Here is a 22334-nt window from a genome sequence, read left to right on the forward strand (position 1 = left end):
TTAAAGAAGACTTATCAAACATATTCTTACTTTCATAAAGACAGTTGGACACGATTTCCCTTAAAGGTCTACCAGGATCAAACTCTAAAATCCTAGTTTCTGATGTGTAAATGCACATTGGTCATTGAATAATATAATTACATGTTAACAGGCCAAGAATTCTTACTTCAGGCAAATGGAGGACTGTCTCACAACATATTTTTCAGTAATGTTTCTAATTATTAAGAGGAATGTGCTTGTACATCTAAAATACTCACCAAAAATATAATTATCAATAAATAGTTAATTGTGGCTCTATGAAGAGCCTCACTAGAAAACATTTTCTTTACTAATCAACACTACATCTACTGATTGAATTTATACCAATTTTTCAAATTGATTTGATGATCAGGAAAGGTGGCATCAGACTTGGTACTTAAACCTGATACTCTACCTGTGTATTTCCAGTAATCCTACTGTCAGAAGGTCTGATCTTAAGCTATTTTCTAAACTGTTTTCACGTGTTGCAGATTATTATTATTCTAGTAAACTGCTGTTTTTACATCATATTCTGTGCAATCTCTAATTAAATTTCATATACTGAGTATCCTGGTGTCTAGTTTGCATACTTCCTGGATTTTCTTTCTACGTAGAAATGTTCATTTCCACCCAGGGTATTTGCTGCCTCTGAAAATATTTTTTTCTAGCTATAACAATTCTATTTTTTACTACATAACTGAATTTTAATGTAAAATTCATAGCATCCTGATTGTTGAATGTTATATCATCAGTACTTTTGTGTATTCTGTGAATCCTATATTGAGATCGGCATTCAAAATAGTTCTGTTTCTGTCTGCAAATAGTTTCAAATGAATTCACAATTATATCTGAAGAGAAATGTTAATGTAATTATTTATCTCATTTAGCAAAGGAGACTAAAATAATCTTTGACCCACATCAAAGTCACAATTTCACATATTTGTAGGTAGACTATTGTATACTGGTCATAGTGGACATGCAGTGGTGGTGGCTGTCTGATTCTCTGATTGTGAAGTAGGGAGTCATTGGAGATGTGTCCTGGAAAAGTCTAAAAAGTTACTGCCAAAGAGGTGCTGATGATTCTGGAATCAGCTTGAAGACCCCCATTCTATAAATTCAACATTGATTTTCTCATTTCAAAGGGGAAAAAAAAAAGTGAGCTATCTCTTTCTCCCAAGAATGAAGAGTAAAGGAGCGCTTCCAAAAAATAAATTGATCAAATAATGTGAGTGGTAAATAGGCCTTGCCTCTTGTGTAAATGGAAGCACTGACCTTAGGCTGAATTTAACTAGTAAGAGTAAATAAAGAGAATAACCTTCATCTCTTGTATTTTTGTGTTTTCTACAAAATGTCAGTTGACATGTATCCTGTGATGAATCCAGGTGGGAAGGTCAAATGCTCAGATTTAGTGGAACCTAAATAAGGAAACCTGGTAGCACAGGGGATTAAGCATTTGGCTGCTAACTGAAAGGTTGGTGGTTCTACCCCAACAGCAACTCTACAGGAGAAAGATGAGACTGTCTAGACACTCCCGTGAAGATTTACAATCTCAGAAACCCTATGGAGCAGTTCTACTCTGTCCTATAGGGTTGCTATGAGCCAGAATTGATTTGATGGCATTTGAGTTTGGTTTTATGTGAAGAAACCTAACTAAAAATCATGAATGCAAACCAGACTCAATGAGTTATTGGCTGTCTCACTGGATTAAGGAGTGTGCAAGAAACAGACCAATCATTCCTCCCATAGTACTCTTTATTTCTCAGCTGAGTTCAATAATTCATTACAATGGCCACATTGTAATTTGTTGTTAGGATCTGTCGAGTTGTTCTGACTCATAGTGACTCTATGCACAACAGAAACACTGCACACTCCTGCACCATGCTCATAATCGTTCTTACGTTTGAGCCCACTGCTGCTGTCACTGTGCCAATCCATCTCGTTGGTGGTCTTCCTCTTTTTCGCAGGCCCTCCTCTTACCAAGTCTGACGTCCTTCTGCAGTGACTAATCCCTCTTGATAATATGTCTGAAGTTTGAGAGACAAATCTGGTCATACTAGCTTCTAAAGAGCATTCTGGCTGTACTTTTTCTAACACAGATTTCTTATTAACACCTAATAATCACAGAACTTCTAGCTGAAAGATCAGTAGTTATAAACTACCAATCACCATTCACTGCAATATACATGCATAACCTATACCAGGGTTGGCACTCTTAAAATGACCACATGGAAAAAAGGAAGAAAAACAAAACAAGAAGCATGATGGGAGCATTGTTTAAGAGACTTCTTCCAAAGCTGATACAACGGGCAGGAATCTGGTACCTGGCCAGTAACTGCTAAAGCAGACATATTTACATGAGTCAGCCTCCTGGGACAGAAAACAGAACAAAGAGGGGAAAATGAGTCTGAAAGGGGCAAATGTATGATGACTGGTACAAAACCTACCTCAAACCATAACACACAATTTAGTCCAGGGATATCTTCAACCTAAATGTGAAATGCATGTACACAACACCACAGGAGAAAATTTTCACGAGTCTCATGAATAGAAAGATTTCTAAATGATCAATTATGAATTAGAAAATGATGGAAAAATTTGACTCTTACAATTAAGAACTTCTGTTCATGAGAAACACTTATTAAAGAACAGAAAACCAAACCTCTGAGTGGGAGAAGATACTTACAACTGACAAGGCATACAACTAAAATGCATAATTATCACTGCTAAAATCAACTTTAAAAAATATGAGTTGAATGAGCATTTCACAAAGTGAATTCTAAAAGTCCAATAAGTATAAAAAGTAACCACACTTATCTATCAGTAATCAGAAAAAATGTAAATAAAAAACAAAAGAGGTAATTACCATACACTCATCAGAAAAGCTAAAATTAAAGAGACTTAGGATGCTGTGTGATGGCACACAACAGGATGCTGGGTACTGGGGAGGATGTGGTACAAAGAAAACTCTTACACACTGTTTGGAGGGATGCTATTTGGCAGTATCTTATAAATTTAAACATACTCACATTCTACAACCCAGTATTTTCATTTCTTGGTATAATCAACCTAACAGAAATGCGTATGTATCATCACCAAATGATAAGGGCAAGAATGTTCATAGCAGCAATGTATTTGTCAGTCAGTCACTAAAAACCACTCAAATGTCCAACAATGGTGGAACTAGTAAATTGTGATACATTCATACAGTGGAATAGTAGATAGAAATGAAAATGCTTAAATAATTGCTAACCAGAAAAAAGGCCAGAAACAGAAGAGTAGATATTGTGATTCTATTCACATAAATTTCAAAAGCAGCAAAAACTATGGCATGAGAAGTCAAGAGTGGTTAATTTTAGAAAGGAAGAGGATGGTGTGATGATGAGCATGGAGGAAGCTACTGGATTCCTTGTTTGTTGACCTGGATGTGTTCATCTAGTTATCATTTGTGTGCTTTTAGAGACCATATGTCAAATAAAAAGCTGTAAAAATTAATGGGTTTTTGTTTGTTTCTCTTGCAGCCTTTTGAAATAAAACTAGCTCATAAACACCTTTCTATTGTCTCTTGGTTCAAGTTAAAATCCCAAGACACTGGTCCAATCAGGAGACGTGAGCTCTAGTTCTAGCTCGACTAGCTGTGTGATCTTGGGCAAGTCACATTATTTTCCTCAGATTTCCATTTCCTCATCTGTAAAATAAAGAAGTTAATATCTTCTAAGGATTGTTGTACACTCCCTGGGTGGTGTAAATGGTTAACATGCTTGGCTGCTAACTGAAAAGTTGAAGATTGAAATCTACCTACAGGTACCTCAGAACAAAGGCCTGGTGATTTACTACTAAAAATTAGTCATCGAAAACCCATTGGGGCACAGTGGCATACCTGGGGTCTCTACAAGTTAGAGATGACCCTACAGCAATTGGTTTGGTATTACTGGTTAAAGCCTTTTCCAGATCTAAAAATCTATTACTTAAAGCTACATAAAGAAGCCATGGTGGTATATGTTGGGCTGCTAGCTAAAACACCAGCAGTTCAAGTCCACCAGATGCTCTGTAGTAGAAAGATGAGACATTCTGCTCCCATCAATGTGTATAGCCTCAGAAACCCTATACAGGTTCACAATGAGTAAGAACTGACTCAACAGAACAAGACTACCACCACCACTACCAAAGCCACATAAATTCTTACTGTTTTAGCTTTCCACAGAACAATAAAGGAGCAACAGAGGCCACTCCAGACCAGAAACGTTTCCTGAAGGTGTTCCATTTTCACATAATAATTGTAATATTATTGATACTGATCCGAATAATGCTCAACTTCATTAGCTGAGTATTAACTCTTGCATTATAGCAAGAGAAGCAGGACTAAAAAAAGAGAGAGAGAGAGAGAGAAGCAGGACTTAGAGGTGGTACTGAGTTGTTGTTAAGTCCCAACGAGTTGGTTCCGACACATAGAGTTGTTGTTGTTAAGTGCTATCGAGTCAAATCCGACCCATAGTGACCCTCTATAGAGTTTCCGAGGAGCAGCTGGTGAGCTTGAACCACCGACGTTGCAGTTCAAATGGCTTTGCAGTCTGGTGCATTAACCCACAGCACCACACCTGGACTCAGACTCATAGAGTAGCAGCCTAATAATTCTTAAGGTAAAATAGTGATATGGCTATAGCCCAAAGGTGGTCATAAAATATAGTAATACTCCATCAAAAACACTTATTTCTCTTTCAGACTCTGAAAGAGTTTTCTATTACTTGTTATCCACATAATTTCTCTCAAAGTTATATCTGTATGCTTTGAATACAGCATTCAAATAATTCAAATAAGAAAATGGTTGTATTCCTTTACAGGTATATCTCAGAGGAGGTAAACGCAATTCTGCCAATGGAGATAGTCCAGTGAGAACATACTGCGTGATTCTGATGAAAGCAAATTGGACTTTTTAAAAACTATACACTCAAAATTAAATTTACGTAGACTTGAGAGTTTCATTTTCTTATTATTTGAAAATACACACAGCAATGAAATAAACTCTAAGTGAAGATTAACAAGAAAAATAATATTTAAGCTCACAAATCATTTTTTTAATATCTCATTAAGACGTCAATAGGCAAATAAACAAGCAGAAAACAAACAAATGTAGAAAAATATTCAATCTAATAAATAAACACATTTTTCTTCAAGTCTTCATCTGTTACAATTGGTAAATAGTTTTTAAATAAGAATACCCTGTGTTAGCAGGTACTTGTTAAAATTGGCACTATGACACATTGCTCATGGGAGTTTAAACCCACACAATGCTTTTGAATAACAATCTGGAAATGTATATCAAGGACTTTAGAAGCCTCATAGTCTTTGATTAATCCTTGGAAACCCTATACAAAAGAGGCTATGAGTCAGAATTGACTTGAGGGCACTTAAAAACAACAATACTTCCAGAAATCTATCAGCAGGAAAAACTTCCAAATACTAAAAAATGTTTTCTGCACACTATTCATCATACTTTTATTTATAACACTATGAAAAATAATTGAATGCCTAGAAAATAGATTTAAATAAATTATGATACATACGAATAATAGAATACTAAGTATCATGTTTATGAAAAAACATGATCTGATTTATAATAAAATCTCAATTAAGTTTTAAAAATTGGCAGGGGACAGGCAAAAATAATTGGGGAAAAAAATTATCATTTGTAAACTTATCAAAATGTAAACACTGAATATTAATTTAACCTAAAATAGAATAATCTGGCTACATGGAATCAGTGGAGGGAAAGAGTTTGTGTTCACGTTTGTTTGGTAGGAGGTAAAGGGTGGGGGTAGAAATAGAACACTAAGGCTTAACCTTCATCATTCATAGAAGAAAGTCAACAAAGCTTTTAAAATTGAAAAAAAGATAGCATAAATAAATAGAATAATAAGTATTTTGCTTTTAAAAAATGGAAGTAGCATTCCAGAAGAAATAGAAAGAGTTGAAAACAGTTGCTGTGAGAAGTACACTTTGGAACTAGGACTGCAGTACTACTTGTTGTGCAAATTGTATACACAAACTTACTGAAGTAAAAATAAGTAATAAAATAAAAGGCTGTAACACCAAAGTGTTGACAGAAGTGGTCTTCAGGAGGTTAGTGAATCATTGTATTTTTTTCTCTAGTCTTCCATATTCTCTTATTTCTCCTTGATAACCATGTCTTAAAAATGAATCAGTAGAAAAAGCCAGGAAGGTCCCATCCTCCATCTGTATGTTTGATGTTTTTCAAACTGTTTTCCTTGTTTTATCATGCTCGTTATTGCCGCTGGTGACTCCAACTGGATGACATCATAGTGTCAGAGAACTGTGTTCCATCAGGTAGTCAATGGCTGATTATTCAAAGGTAGTTGGCTAGACCTTTCTTCCAAGGTGCGTCTGGGTGAACACAAACCTTTTGGTTAGCAGCCCACCTAGGGATTCTAATTCTCATAAAAACCTAGTGAGACTGATAGTGTAATTCTCAATTCTACAGATAAGCAAACTAAGCTACAATGAAACTGGTCCAATGTCATAAAATTACAGACATTTTTTCTTCGTATCACAAGAGATGTTTATAATATTTTTGAAAAAAAGTCATGGATGAGTGAGAGTAAATGAAGGATGATGTTTAAAGGTAAAATGGGTACCTACTTTGAGAGAATGTGAAGAAAAATGTAATATAAAACATTCAGTGAAAGCCAGTGTAATTGGAAATGACAGGCTGTGTATTTCAAATCTCTACCTTAACTCATTTACATATACAATTAAATATAATAAATGTGACTTATGTATACAATTACCTGTCAACAAAAACAAAGGTTTCCCTTTGGGGATTATCGCATATAAATTTAAATAAGAAAACTGCTGTATTCCTTCGCAGGTAGATTCAGACCAGGTAATCTCTTGATAAATTTGGGCAGTGGAGATAACCAAGTGAGCAAGTTATGAGGGATGCTGATGAAAGCAAATTGGACTTTTTTTTTTTAATATAGGCTCAAAATTAAAGTAATGTAGACTTGAGAGTTTATTTTACTTATTATTTGGCTCTCAAGATAATAGATTAATAAAACCAGACATACAATGGAATTATACATAAAAATATTTTATAGGCTGTACTCCTCTTCTCTCCCCAGAGAGATCTATTCTTCATTTAATGCAGAGATGAAATGCTATCTCCTAGGAATCAGTTTCTTTAAACTAGGATAGACAGAATGAATTACTTGTTCTTCCACATTTAACACCTCTAAAGTAATATTTACCACACTGTATCATAAATAATTATTTATAGCTCTGTCTAATCTGCTAGATGAGTTTTAAGACAGCAAGGGTGATAAATTATTCTTTTTAAAATCCTAAGTGCCAAATAAAGTGTCTAGCTACAAAACAGGTACTGTAAATATTTTAGGTTTGAATTAATATCGAGCTAGCTAAAGAAGATCATTTGCAATCTCAATGAAAACAAAATAAACTAGAAAGGTAGTGTCGATTAGATTCAGTAGAGATTCACTAATTCCTTTCTTTCTGGTCTACATGGTTTGATATGTAAGTCAAATGTTATTTCCTCAATGAAATTTCCCCTGAGTTTTCCATATGTCTGTTCCCTTATCTATACTTCTAAACACTTTTGAACTCTATCCAAATCCTCATCCATTCGCTCTCTCTTTTCAAATTCCTTAAATGGAATATAAAACCTCTGAATATAGTCTCCTGCTCAGCCTGATACATAATGCACACTCAATATATGTTTGCTAATAAACAGTTTATTAGGTTTTAAACAACTTAAAAGATTAGAGACTTGTCTGGATCATTTGAATTCACTGACAGTTTTTCTATGGATGAATGATGGTGGTCCTAGGATCCTTTTGTTTTCCTGATCAGTCCTTCTATTGTGTCCCACTGCTCCTTGGTGACCTAACACACACAAAAATAATGTCAATTTAAGGTGATTCTCCCATGTTTAAACCTTAGTATCACAGCTGCCAATATTATATATACAACATGGCATTACCTTCATCAGACTGTTGAATTCCCCAGAAATAAAAACTTCCTCTCCACCATCAAATCTAATAACCTGAGGAAAAAAAACAATAAATTAAGAACTCTGAAATAAACCATTAGCCATTTCCCCATCCTATATGGATGGGAAATCTCCTTAGTACTTCCAACCAAAGTCCAAACACATTTCAAAGACAAAAACTCAAACAGTTTCTTTCCATTTAGAATACTCTTTCCATATACTCAAATTCTACCCAGTCTTTAAATCAACTTAAAACCATGGCAACTTGTACCCAGTAACATTAATTTGTCAATAAATTAATTTCATAGGCTAAACAATACATATATTTTTATATTTACAGGTAAGTAAGGAAATATTTAAAATCATACTTCCACATTCAGCATTGTTAGGATTGGTTCAATAATATGCTCCCAACCCTCAGTCTGCTTCCCCAAAAGTCAAGAGAAAAAAACAATGCTTACTGCGCCACTGATCCAGGAAGCATAATCACTGCAAAGGAAAGCAGCAAGATTTGCAAGTTCCTCCACAGTTCCTAGCCGACCACAAGGAATCCTGTCAATCATTGATTTTTCAAATTCTCCAGTTGGGTCAAGACGGCTAAAGGCACCCTTAGAAATAAAGAAACAAGAGTGAGTTTATATTTTTTACTTCAATCCCTCTCTTACTTAAGAAATGAATCTGCAGTAAAAGGAATACTAATTCCCATGACAGTCTGTGCATACTTTGTTGTTGTTATTAACTGCTGTCAAGTCAGTTCTGACCCATAGTGACTCTGTGTAGCGTTACTAAGGAGTGGCTGGTGAGCTTGACCTTGCACCTCAAACCCACTGCTGTCCAGTGCATGAATCCACAGTGCGACACTTGGACTCTGTACATACCTTGGACCTTGTTGGCCTTGTGAAGTAATAGAATTTTGCCACATTCTTCCACTTGCGATAAAACAAGTCATTTTACCTAACTTTGACTTTAAAAAAAAAAAAAAAACACTGAAAAAAGCATCAGTAACTTTTTATATTTGTTCCTTCATCTATAAAAAGAGCACATACATCTTTTCTCAGAAAATTAATGTAGTCATCAAATGTGAAAAGGTATGTGAAAGTATTGAAATAAATACAAGTGGTGGATGTTGTGGTGTTGTTATTTCATTTAATAAACAAAGAAAAATGGCTGAAAAGGAAAACATAAGAGGGAACACCTTTCCTTCTCCCTTCTTTAAAGCTAATGGGAAAGGAAGAAAATAAGTATGTAAAAATGTCAAATTCAAGTAAATCCTATATACAAAAAAAAAAAAAAACCAACAACTAAAATTTACCAAACAATTTTTCACCTTCCTTCATGATGTGAAGAAAGAAACCAAGATGAAGAATGGATGTGTATTGATTAATAAAAGCAATTGGCCTTTCCAATACTAGTGCCTTGACGTCCAGGTGACAGCTGTTTTCAATACCATGGACTGAGACAGGGCAAGCATTCATGGACCCCTTAAGGAGACAGCTCATTCTCTCTGGACAAGTATAAAGCAAGGGAGCAAAGGGAAAACAACTGGCCCAATCCTAGTCGTGTCAGTACTCGCTAGATAAGTCTCTGGATTCGTCCGGTGTTGTTTTCATTATCTTTAAATCTCTCTAAAACCACACGCTAGTTATTTGTGTACATCATATGTCTACTAGTAGATATAAGCTACTGGATTTGTCTCGGATATTTTGTATCTTTTTCCTTACCTTTGTGTACAGTAATTAAGTGATCCTTCCTAGATAGTATCAGAAAACCTAAAGCCATCGAATCCATTCCAACTCACAGCAACACCACAGGTGTCAGAATGGAACTGTGCACCCTTGAATTTTCCATGGCTGATTTTTAGAAGTAGACAGACAGACAGGTCTTTCTTCTGTATCACCTCAGGATGGATTTGAATCTCCAAACCTTTGGTTAGCACCCAAGTGTATTACCCATCAGTACCAGCCAGGGACTCCCTTCTAGATATTCAGGTCCAAGAAAGATGTTTCTGTGATAATAAATCTCTTTTCAGATAGTGCTTAGCATAAACCAACTTTAAATCATGAATATATGTTTTTCAGTTATTTTCTACTATTTTTATTATTGAAGCAGTAGACAAATAAGATATTCAAGCAAATTTCACTCATTCTGTAAATAGTTCTTTCCATTTCCCACCCCTTTCAACTGTTAAATAATCTAGTACAGCCATTCCCATGTTAACATATAACAACACATGTAATTGTTAATAATGAAAACACTGGTGTGGCATTGTTGGATAAGTACTGGATCAGAAGGTTTGCAATGCAAGGTAGGAGGTTCAAACATACCATCTGCTCCTAGGAAACCCTATACAGGGTTGCTATGAGTGAAACCCATTCAAAGGCACCTAACAACAACAACAACAAAGCCCAAATGTTCCTTAGTTACCTAACATCAGCTGTGTCTTCAAAGCTGGATCCCAGTCTGGATTATAAATCATTACATGAAAACAAAAGAAAATACGAGAGTAAAGATGTCTGAGATAATGGGAGAGAGCAAGAGTACCTGTGGACATTCCGAGCAACATTTTCAAGAGTGTTAGTTATAATTATGGGTTGTAATGAGTATCTGTAAGGATTATTGATTAAAGGAGAAATGTATGCCATCAGAGGGCTTTTAATCAGAAAGAAGTGGGAGTTAGATGACATGTATAATTGTGTGTTTCAAAGTGAAAAGGCACAGACAAGAACCAAAGAAAATCTACCTATAACAAGACCAAACTTATGTAAAGATATTCCATAATATCTCTTAAGCTAAAAATACAATTACATTTCCATGATTTAAAAAAGAATGCCAAAGTAAGAGTCTTTCAAGAATGATGAAAATTAAGACAATAATAGATCACTGATGTAAATTGGATAAAATGCAGAAATTGATGTCTTTCAAATATCTCACAAAATTAAGACACAGAAATTGACTTTATTATGAGGTTGTACCACCACTCATTTCTATGCTTGTCATAGTGTGTTGGATTGCATGTTGCTATGATGCTGGAAGCTACACCACAGGGATTTCTAACACCAGCAGGATCACTGATGATGGGCAAAGGTCAGTGGAAATTTCAGCTTAATATATATTGGAAAGAAAGTCTTAGAAGTCTACTTCAGAAAAATATTGGCTAGTGGAAATGTTATGGCTAGCAGCAAAACATTGTTGAAGATGAGCACCTCAGGTTGGTAGGTACTCAAAATACAACTGGAGAAGAGCTGCCTCATCAAAACATAATCAAGATTAGTAACGTAATAGGAGTAAAACATTTACAGACCTTCATTGCTGATTTGGTATGAGTTAAAATTGAAGTAACCACTGCAAATATCCATTAGTAATTGGAATGTACAAAGTATGAATTAAGGGAAATTAAAAATCATAAAAAAATGAAATAGGGTACATAAAGGTCAATATCCTAGCCATTGTTGCTGTTGTTAGGTGACACTGAGTTGGTACCAACTCATAGCGACCCTATGCAAAACAGAATGAAACAATGCCCAGTCCTACACTAACTTTGGTGTGGCGCTGTGGGTTAATGCACCAGACTAGAAAGCTGTTTGAACTGCAAGATCGGCAATTCAAGCTCATCAGCTGCTCCTGGGAAACCCTATACAGGGTCGCTATGGGTCGGAATTGACTTGACAGCACTTAACAACAACAACACTAACTTTACGACCATTGCTATGCTTAGTCCCATTGTTGCCACTATTGGGGGACTTCCTCTTTTTCACTGACCCTCTACTTTACCAAGTATAATTATCTTTCTCCAGGGACTGGTCCCTCCTGATAACATGTCCAAAATATGAAAGATGAATCTGGCCATCCTGGCTTCTAAAGAGCATTCTGGCTGTACTTCCCAACACAGATTTGTTTGTTCATTTGACAGTTCATGGTTCTTTTAATATTGTCCTCAAATACCATAACTCAATTATATCAATTCTCCTACAGTCTTCGTCATTCTTTGTCCTTTTAGACGCTACTGAAAATACCTTGGCTTGGGTCAGACATGCCTTAGTCCTCAAACTAACATCTTTGTTCTTAAATACTTCAAAGAGGTCTTTTGCAGCAGATTTGTCTAATGTAATATGTCGCTTCATTTCTTGACTGTTGCTTCCATGAGTGTTGGTGGTTGATCCAAGCAAAATGAAGTTTTTGCCAACTTCAACCTTTTCTCCATTTATTTTGATGTTATTTATTGGTCTAGTGGTGACGATTTTTGCTATTCATAAGATTTTCAGTAATTAAATGTTCAGAAGTAGTCTGTCTCTCCTTCCTAGTCTGTCTTAGTCTGGAAGCTCAACAAACCTGTCCACCATGGGTGACCCTGCTAGTAATTAAAATACTAGTGGTATAAGTTCCAGACTCACAGCAACATGCAAGCCACCCCATTACAGCAAACTGACAGACAAGTGGTGAGCCATTAGTGAGCCAAAATAGATTAGATTACATTGAGAAAATATACTGTAAAACAACTTGTCATAGGCTAGGTTCTCTTGTTGTTACTGTTGTTGTTAAGTGCCGTCGAGTCGGTTCCGACCCACAGCGACCCTGTACAGGGTTTCCGAGGGTGTAAATCCTTACGGGAGTAGAAAGCCTCATCTTTCTCCCGCAGAGCGGCTGGTAGTTTCAAACTGCTGACCTTAAGGTTAGCAGCCCGATTCGTAACCACTACGCTACTTGTTGTTACTAGGTGCTGTCAAATCAGTTCCAACTCATAGCAACATTATGCACAGCAGAACAAAACACTGCCTAGCTTGGGTACCATCCCAAGCCATCCCACAATTGTTACATTTGAGCCCAATGCTGCTGCCACTGTGTCAATCTATCTAATTGGGGTTCTTCCTCTTTTCACTGTTTCCTCCACTTTACCAAGTATGAAGTCTGTGGTGCCTTGAATTTACTTTATGTATCTTTTTAATTCCATCAAGTGATTGGAATATATACAACGCAAACAAGGTATATAGGACTCTAAGGCTGGGATTAGTTAGCTTTGCCCTCCAGCTAGGTTTAAAAGGTGCCATTTCTGAAGCATAGATGGAAGATCCCAAGACCATCAAGAAGGAAAAACATGAGTGAAGCATGAGAAACAGTGACAACAGAGGGGACTGTTAAGCCGGAAGTGATGGCGGAGGCGGTGGCACAGAGAGACAGAGCAGTTTCAGGCTCTAGACCCATGCACTGAATAAAGCTGAGAACCTATAGGCAGGATATGACTTGAAGAATGTGCCTTTGGGCATTCACAGACTGGCTAAAAGAACTTTGTAACTCTTGCCCAAGCAGGGCAGATGCCAAGGAACCACATGGCTGAGAGGCTAGAGACAAGAGTGAGACGTACCTGCAGTATGACAGACAAGAAGCATTCCTAACTGGAGCACTGGTGTGTCCTGAGTTCGTTTTGATCCTGAATTGTTCCCTATTCCCTTCCCTAATAAACCCCCATGATAACGAGTATTGTCAATGAGTTCTGTGTGCAATGGATTATCAAACCTAGATGTAAAATAGAGAGTGCTGTAGGATGAATGGTTGGTATCAGAATAGGGTAAAGAAAGCTGTAGGGTGGAAGCATGTCTGACCTCTGCTTCATAGGAATCAGCCTTGGGCTGACTTTGAATATGATTCTCTTTCCTCCTTGTGAAGCCATGGAAGGTCAGACATTGCTCCAACATAGTTTGTGCAATGTCAGTCTCCAGAGACTGGTCTTCCTTATTCATTGTCCAACTTTCACATGCATATGAGGCAACTGCAAATACCATGGTTTACAGTCTTTAAAGGAACGAAAGCAGTGAAACATTTATAAGCTGTTGTTAGGCACCATTGAGTCAGTGACCTGACGTTCAGTAGAACAAAACACTGCCTGATGCTGCACCATCATCACCACTGTTCCTCTATTTGAGCCTATTACTGCAGTCATCATATCAACCCATTTCACTGAGGGTCTTCTTTTTTTGTTGACCCTCTACTTTACCAAGCCTGATGTTTACCTCCAGGGACTGGTCCCTCCGGTTGACATGAGCAAAGTATGTGAGGCAAAGTTTTGCTATCCTAGCATCTAAGGAACATTCTGGCTGTACTTCTTCCAAGACACATTTGTTTGTTCTCAGGCAATCCATTATATATTAAATATTCTTCACCAACATCATAATTCAAAGGTTTCCTTTCTTTTCTGGTGTTACTTAAATATTGTCCCGCTTTCTCATGCATATAAGGTGATTGAAAATACCATGGCTTCAAAGTAACATCTTTGCTTTTTATCAGATTAAGATCTTATGCAGCAGATATGTCATTTGATTTCGTGGCTGTTGCTGCTTCCATGGGCCTTGATTGTGGGCCCATGTGAAATAAAATCCTTAACAACTTCAATCTTTCCTCCATTTATCATGCTGCTACTAACTGGTCCAGTTATGAGGCTCTCTATTTTGTTGAGTTGTAATCCATGTTGAAGACATCTGCATCTTTGATCTGCATCAGTGTTTCAAGTTCACTTTGCTTTCAGCAAGCAAGGTTGCATCATTTGCATATTGCAGGTTGTTAATGAGTCTTCCTCCAATCTTGAAGCTTTGTTTTCTTTATATAGTCCAGTTTCCCAGATTATTTGTTCCACATACAGATTGAATAAGTATAGTGAAAGAATACAACCCTGATACACACTTCTGATACAACCCTGATACACACCATGCAGTATCCCCTTTTTCTGTTTGAATGACTGTCTCTTTGGCAAGTCCCAAAGCTGTGAACCAGGCATTAGGCTGGATGCTTCATCTGCCTTATGGAGTTGCAAGGGCTGACCAGCAAAAAGTCAGCATGCCAGATGGCTGGCTAAAGTCTCACATGGCTGTGGGAGTTGACAAGTCCCAACATTTTCTTGGTAGGTGGTAGCAGCTGGCTCAAATCTCAAGAACCAAAGGTCAGATGATCAGTCAGATGCAGGATCCACAGCAAGAGAGAATCTTGATGAAACATCCATTTATATACTGGAGGCAGGCCACAACACCAAGGAAACTCACCTTTCAACTGACTGACTGCTCATCTCAGATTTCAATACCAAAGTAATTACACTATATCAGGTCTTATCCTGGATGATTACAGTATATCAGATCTCATCATGGAGGTAATTACATTGTATCACATTAGTAGTAGTAATAGATACCAGCAAGTCACTACCGACTCATAGCGACCCAATACACAACAGAATGAAATACTGCTTGGTCCTGGGTCAACCTCACAATCATTGCTATGCCTGAGAATCACTGCCACCACTATGCCAATGCATCTCATTGGGGGTCTTCCTCTTTTTCTTTGACCCTCCACTTTACCAAACATGATATCCTTCTCCAGTGACCGGTCCCTCCTGATAATATGTCCAAAGTATGAGAGGCAAAGTATGGCTACACATCTTCCAACACAAATCTGTTTGTTATTTTGGCAGTCCATGTAATTTTAATATTCACCTCCAACACTATAACTCAAATTCAACAATTCTTTTACCATCTTACTTATTCACTATCCAACTTTCGCATGAATATGAGGTTATTGAACATACCATGGCTTGGGTCAGGCAAGCCTTAGTCCTCAAACTGACATCTTTGCTCTTCAACATTTTCAAGACATCTTATGTACCAGATTTGCCTAATGTAATATACATCATTTAATTTTTTGATTGCTGCTTCCATGAGTGTTGATGGTTGATCCAAGCAAAATGGAGTCTTTGACAACTTCAATCTTTGTTTACTGGTCCAGTGGTGAGGATTTTTGTTTTCTTTACATTGAGATGCAACCCATACTGAAGGCTATGGTCTTTTATCTTTATCAGTATTTTAAGTCCTCTTCACCTTCAGCAAGCAAGGTTGTATCATCTGCATATCGCAGGTTGTTAATGAGTCTTCCTCCAATTCTGATGCCATGTTTTTCTTCAGATAGTCCAGTCTCTTGGATGATTTGCTCAGCATACAGACTGAATAAGTATGAAAAAGTACATTACCCTGGCACACACCTTACCTAATTTTAAACTTTACATTTGGTGTTACCTTGTTCTGTTCAAGCAACTGTCTTTTGGTCTAAGTACAGGTTCTTCATGAGCACAATTAAGTGTTCCAGAATACTTATACTTCGCAATGTTGTCCATAGCTTGTTATGATCCACACAATTGAAAGCCTTTGCATAGTGAACAAATCACAGGCAAACATCTTTCTGGTATTCTCTGCTTTCAGCAAAGATCCATTAGATGCCAGCAATGATATCCCTCATTCCACATCCCCTTCTGAATTCAGCTTGAACCTCTGAAAGTTCTCTGTCAATGTCTGATTGCAATTTTGGGATTACCTTTAGTAAAACTTAACTTGCATGGGATATCAATGATGTTGTCCAATGATTTCCGCATTCTTTTGGGTCACCTCTCTTTGGAATGGGCACAAATACAGATCTCTTCCAGTTAGTTAGCCAGGTAGTTGTCTTCCAAATCTCTTGGCACAGATGAGTGAGTACCTCCAGTGCCACATCAGTTTGTTGAAAGATTTGTATTTGTATTCCATCAATTCCCAGTGCCTCATTCTTTGCCAAAGCACCTTGAAGTTCCTCCTTCAGGATCATTGGCTCTTGATCATATGCTGCCTTTTGAAATGGTTGAAATGGTTTGTCAGCTTGAGAAATGCTAAACATGTTCTTCCCTTTTGGTTTTCTAACTCTAGGTCTTTGCACACTTTGTTATAACATTTGACTTTGTCTTCTGAAGCTGACCTTTGATCTGTTCAGCCCTTAAACCGTCTTACTTCTTCCATCTGCTTTTGCATCTTAACACTGGAGAGCAAATTTCAGAGTCTCTTCTGAGATCCATTTTGGTTTTTTCTTTCTTTCTTGTCTTCTTAATGATCTTTTGCTTTCTTCCTGTATGATGTTCTTGATGTCATCCCACAACTATTCTGGTCTTTGGTCTTTAGTGTCTAATGCATCAAATCTGTTCTTCAGATGATCTCTAAATTCAGGTGGGATATATTCAAGGTCATAATTTGGCTCCTGTGAACTTTTAAATTTTTTCTTAAGCTTCAGCCTGAGTTTGTACATGAGCAATTAATGGTCTATTACACAGTCTGCCCCTGGCCTTGTTTTGGCTGATGATATGGAGTTTTTCCACCATCTCTTTGGAGTCAATTTGATTTCTGTGTATGCCATGTGGTGAGGTCCATGTGTAAGTAATCTTTTATGTTGTTTAAAAAGGTATTTGTAATGAACAAGTCATTGGTTTTATAAAATTCTATCATGCTATCTCCAGCATCATTTCTGCCACAAGATTATATTTTCTAACCACTGATCCTTCCTTTTTGTTTCCAACCTTTGCATTCCAATCACCAGTAATTACCAATACATCTTGATTGCATGCTTGATCAATTTCAGATTGAAGAAGTTGGTAGAATTCTTCACTTTCATCATCACTGACTTTAGTGATTGCTGTGTAAATATGCATAGTAGTGGTATTAATCGGTCTTCCCTGTAGGAGCATGGATATTATCCTATTACCGATAGTGTTGTACTTCATGACAGAGCTGTATGTGTTCTTTCTGATGACGAATGTGACACCATTCCTCTTCAAGTCGTCATTCTAGGCATAATAAACCATGTGATTATCAGATTCAAAATGGCCAATATCAGTCCGTTTCAGTTAACTAATGCCTAGGATATCGATGTTGATGCATTCCATTTTATTTTTGGACAATTTCCAATTTTTTTTAGATTCATACTTCATACATTCCATGTTCTGATATTTAATGCATGTTTACAGCTGTACCTCTTCATTTTGAGTTGTACCACATCAGCAAATGAAGGCCCTGAGGGTTTTACTCCATTTTTATCATCACAGTCATCTCTATTTTGAGGAGGCAGCTCTTTGCCAGTCGGATTTTGAGTGCCTTCCAACCTGAGGGTCTTGTCTTCTGGCACTGTAGCTGATAAGATTCTGGTGCTGTTCATTATTTCAGTATTCAGTTATCTGATGCTGACAGTGTTCCACTTATTATTCATAAGATTTTCAGTTACTAAATATTTGGAAGTCGTCCATCTCTCTTTCTTTCTAATCTGTCTTCGTCTGTAAGCTCATCTGAAAACTGTCCACCATGGGTGACCCTTCTAGCATTCAAAATACCTGTGGCATAGCTTCCAGAATTTCAGCAACATACAAGCCACCACAGTACAACAAACTGACAGATGAGTGGTGGTTATAACACCTTATGGAAGAGCAATCGGTGCAATGTCTGCCAAACTACTGCGAATTGTAGCCAAGTTGATGCAGAGAATGAAGTTATCACCAAAACTGAAACCCACTGCCCTTGAGCTGATTCTGACTCACAGTGTCTCTATTTAGGGTTTCTGAGACTGTGAATCTTTACAGGAGCCAACAGCTTCATCTTTCTCTTGCACAGTGGCTGGTGAATTTGAACTGCTAACTGTGCAGTTAGCAGTCTAACACCTAACCCACAGCACCACCAAGGAGCCATTAAATATTACAAAATGTTAAAAAGCAAAGATGTCACCATGAGGACTGAAGTGTACCTAATTTGTGTGAAAGCTGGACAACAAATAAGGAAGACCAATAGAAAATGGATGCGTTTGACCAATAGAAAATGGATGCGTTTGAATTATGGTGTTAGTGAAGAATACTGAATTCTGCACCCTGGACCATCAGAAAAACAAACAAATCTATGCTGGAAGAAGCACAATTAGAATACTCCTTACAAGGGAGGATATTGAGGTTCCATCTTATGTACCGTGGGCATGTTATCAGGAAAGACACATACCTAGCAAAGGACAACAGTCTTGGTAGTGAGTCAGAGAAAAAGAGGAAGACCCTAAACAAGATGGAATGACACAGTGGCTGCAACAAAGGGTTACAACATTGCACCAACTGTGAGGATGGCACAGGACTGGACAGTGTTTCCTTCTGTTGTAAACAAGTTCACTGTGAGTGGAAAGCACCTAACAACAGCAATAAGAAGTTGCTTGGCTGTTGCATTCCTGTCCCTCTTTGTTTCTTACATAGTAAAATGGTAAAACCTGCTCTCCTACCACTAGGACTCCAAACTCCCATATTCCAGGAAACTCCCTCACAAAACAGTAAGAACATATCTATCAATATCACATTCCTCTGTTAGTCACAATCTGGTCATAAACAAGCTAAAACTTACTTTGGTTTTTATGGGTCCTGGCTGAATTATGTTGAATCGCATTCCATATTTACCCCACTCAGCTGCAAGAGATCTGAAAATTAAACAACAAACCCCAAAACATTATACCATATGTGAAAAATAGTGTTCATTAATTACCATAAATAGGTGAGAGATTCATTCCCCTCCAGGTTTTCAGTCCTGCGTTTATAAAATTCAATATAGCTTTATTCATAGCCTTGTATATTGGATTACAATGTCTGCAATATCACAAGTGCTTTAATTGAAGAGGAGATAGATTTCAAAGATTTAAAATGTTAACCACATCCATGTTAAATTAGACTGTAATGCAATTGTTGAACTGAGCTTGAAAGGAAATAGGAATCTAATAAAATCTTGCTAAACACACTGTTGCAAAATATAAATATGGAGCCTTGAGTCAGCTAGCATTTTTCGTTGCATCAGCTCCAACTCAGGTGCCCTTATGTATAACAAAATGAAACATTGTCAAGTCCTTTACCATCTTCCTGATCATTTCAATGTTTGAAGCCTTGATTGGTATTTCTAATTTTTATTATCTAAACTTACCTTGGTTATAAATTGGGCTGCTAACCTCAAGGTCAGCAGTTTGAAACTACCAGCTGTTCCGTGAGAGAAAGATGAGGCTGTCTGCTCCCATAAAGATTTACAACCTCGGATACCCTGTACAGGGGTCACTATAAGTTGGAACCGACGCCATGGTAATTAATAACAACAACAAACATATCTTAGGACTTTTATTGGCCTGTATAAATGTGACATATTTTTCACCTAATTTCAAAAAATGATATGGTAGCTTGGAAGAAAGCATATAATGCAAATGAATGATAATCTGAAAGTAAGACACAGAAAAGAAACAAGCCTAAAGAAACACATTCCAGTCATGAATGAACCTAATATCTAAATGTACTGTGAAGCTCTATATAATTGCGAAAGGTGAATCACAAATTTGTATCTATTCTTATAAACAAATTAATTGCCCAGGAAAAGCACAATTGTTCTGATAAGACATGTCTTTATCAAAGACTTTTAAGAGGGAAATTGTGTAATATAATAATGTGGTTAAGATACTGTACCCGTACAATAGACAAATGGAACATATTCTATGAAACTGTAAGCTATCCATTAATATGGCCTGACTGCATTACTTCATTACCCAACTCAGTAAAAGCAATTCTATGGGGTAAGTAGTTGATAAGATGTGAAGTCAGCTCAATTCCTGGAGCCCTTATATAGCAGCAGAACAAAATACTGCCTGCTCCTATACCATCTCCATGATCTCTAATATGTCTTAGCCTCTTGTTCAGGCTATTGTATCAATACATCGCATTGAGGGGTTTCCTTGTTTATGCTGAACCTCTACTTTACCAAACATAATGTCCTTCTCTAGTAACTGGTCTTTTCCTGATGACATATCCAAAGTAAGCAAACAAAGGCTTCCAAGAAGCATTCCAATTGTATTTCTTGTAATACTGACTTGTTTGTTCTTCCAGCAGTCTACAATATAGCATATTCAATATTCTCCCTCAACACCAAAATTTACATACATAAAATCTTTTCCTGGTTTCTTTTTCCATTGTCCAGCTTACACATGCATATGAAACAACTGCAAGGAGACTTGGGTCAGATGCATCTTAGTCATCAGAGAGGAATCATTGCTTTAGAGAACTTTAAAGAGGTGTTTTAAAAAACCTCACGTATTGTCTGCTAATCTTACTTAATTCTGAGTTGAACTTTTTGAAATGTGTAGGCTCGATCTGTTTCAGGGAGCTACCACAACCAAACCCATTGCCACTGAGTCAATTCCATCTCAAGGCAACCCTCTGAGGACAGAGTAGAACTGCTTCTTTGGATGTCTGAGACTATAAACCTTTAAGAGAACAGACAGCCTCAATGTTCTCCCATTAGTTTGGTGGGCTTGAGCTATCAACCTTGCAATTAGCAGCCCAATGCTTAACCTACTGTACAACCAGGGTTCTTTCAGGTAAAATCTTCATTAAAAAATTCTGCAAACCATGCTTTTGACAGCGTTCACCACCTTATTTACCCACGGTGTGTACTTAAATACTGAACCTACTTTATAAAATACCAGGGAAGTAGTAACCTGCTGTTTTTGTTTTTAATTTTTTTATTGTGCTTCAGGTGAAAGTTTCTGAAGCATATTAACTTCCCATTTTAGAGTCTGTTTATGAAGAGTTCCATGATATTGGTTGTATTCCCCACAATGTGTCAGCACTCTTTCCACTTCAGCCCGGATTCTGTTTCCTTTGGAGGGCTTTTCTACACATTCTTACTTTTTCATCTTTGCTTTTGGGAAAATGTTCTTTGATTTTGTGAAATTTATTGTTCTAAGGAACACATTCCTCTCAGAAGTCATTGTTCACCTTATGAGCCTGTCTATTGTTTAGCTGAAAAGTGGCTTCAGTTAGATGTCACAAGGCTATCTTTGGCCATATTCTTGAGGGTTACTGAGTTTCTGTCAGAACAGTGACCCTGAGCTATTTTGTGAATTTGCTTTTCTATTTTATATTATTCTCTCACTCTGTTGGGGCCCCTGTTGTGATCCCAGTCAGAGGAGTAGGTAGTGATAGCGTGGCATTATCTAGTTCCTCTGGTCTGAGTGATGTAGGCTGTGATTCCTGTGGTCCATTAGATAAACTGCTTCTTTCAATATTTGCTGTAGACAGGAAGAGACCAATAGTTGTATCTTCTATAGCTGCTTGTACATTTTATAATTTACCAAACTTGGATATAAAACACTATCTCTTTAAACGATGTCAATAAAGCTGAAATTGGAGAATTCTGCCAACTTCTATCTGAAATAGAACAAGCATGCAATCAAGATGCATTGATAATTACTGGTGATTTGATTGCAGAAACTGGAAACAAAGAGGAAGGATCAGTACTTGAAGAATACAGCCTTGGTGACAGAAGCAACAATGGAGATCATATAACAGAATTTTGCAAGACCAATGAATTATTCATTGCAATTACCTTTTTCAATAACATAAAAGATGACTGTACACATGAACTTCAACAGATGGAAAACACAGTAATCAAATTGGCTACATCCGTGCGAAGAG

The 22334-nt window shown here is 37.1% G+C and overlaps 1 protein-coding gene across 1 annotated transcript in view; it reads right to left on the reverse strand.

Moving 5' to 3' along the window:
• Nucleotides 1–7866: 7866 nt before the first annotated feature.
• Nucleotides 7867–22334, reverse strand: part of DECR1 (2,4-dienoyl CoA reductase 1, mitochondrial) — an 86007-nt gene continuing 71539 nt past the window's right edge. Inside the window, exons 10-13 of the mRNA XM_006859258.1 lie at nt 19234–19306; nt 8500–8646; nt 8030–8092; nt 7867–7932 (exon numbers count right to left, since the gene is read on the reverse strand). Of these exons, the coding sequence (XP_006859320.1) occupies nt 7873–7932; nt 8030–8092; nt 8500–8646; nt 19234–19306 (343 nt within the window). The 3' untranslated portion in view covers nt 7867–7872. The remainder of the gene's footprint in view (nt 7933–8029; nt 8093–8499; nt 8647–19233; nt 19307–22334) is intronic.

The sequence above is a fragment of the Chrysochloris asiatica genome, unplaced genomic scaffold, assembly GCF_000296735.1.
Source record: "Chrysochloris asiatica unplaced genomic scaffold, ChrAsi1.0 scaffold00031, whole genome shotgun sequence".
Lineage (NCBI taxonomy): Eukaryota > Metazoa > Chordata > Mammalia > Afrosoricida > Chrysochloridae > Chrysochloris > Chrysochloris asiatica.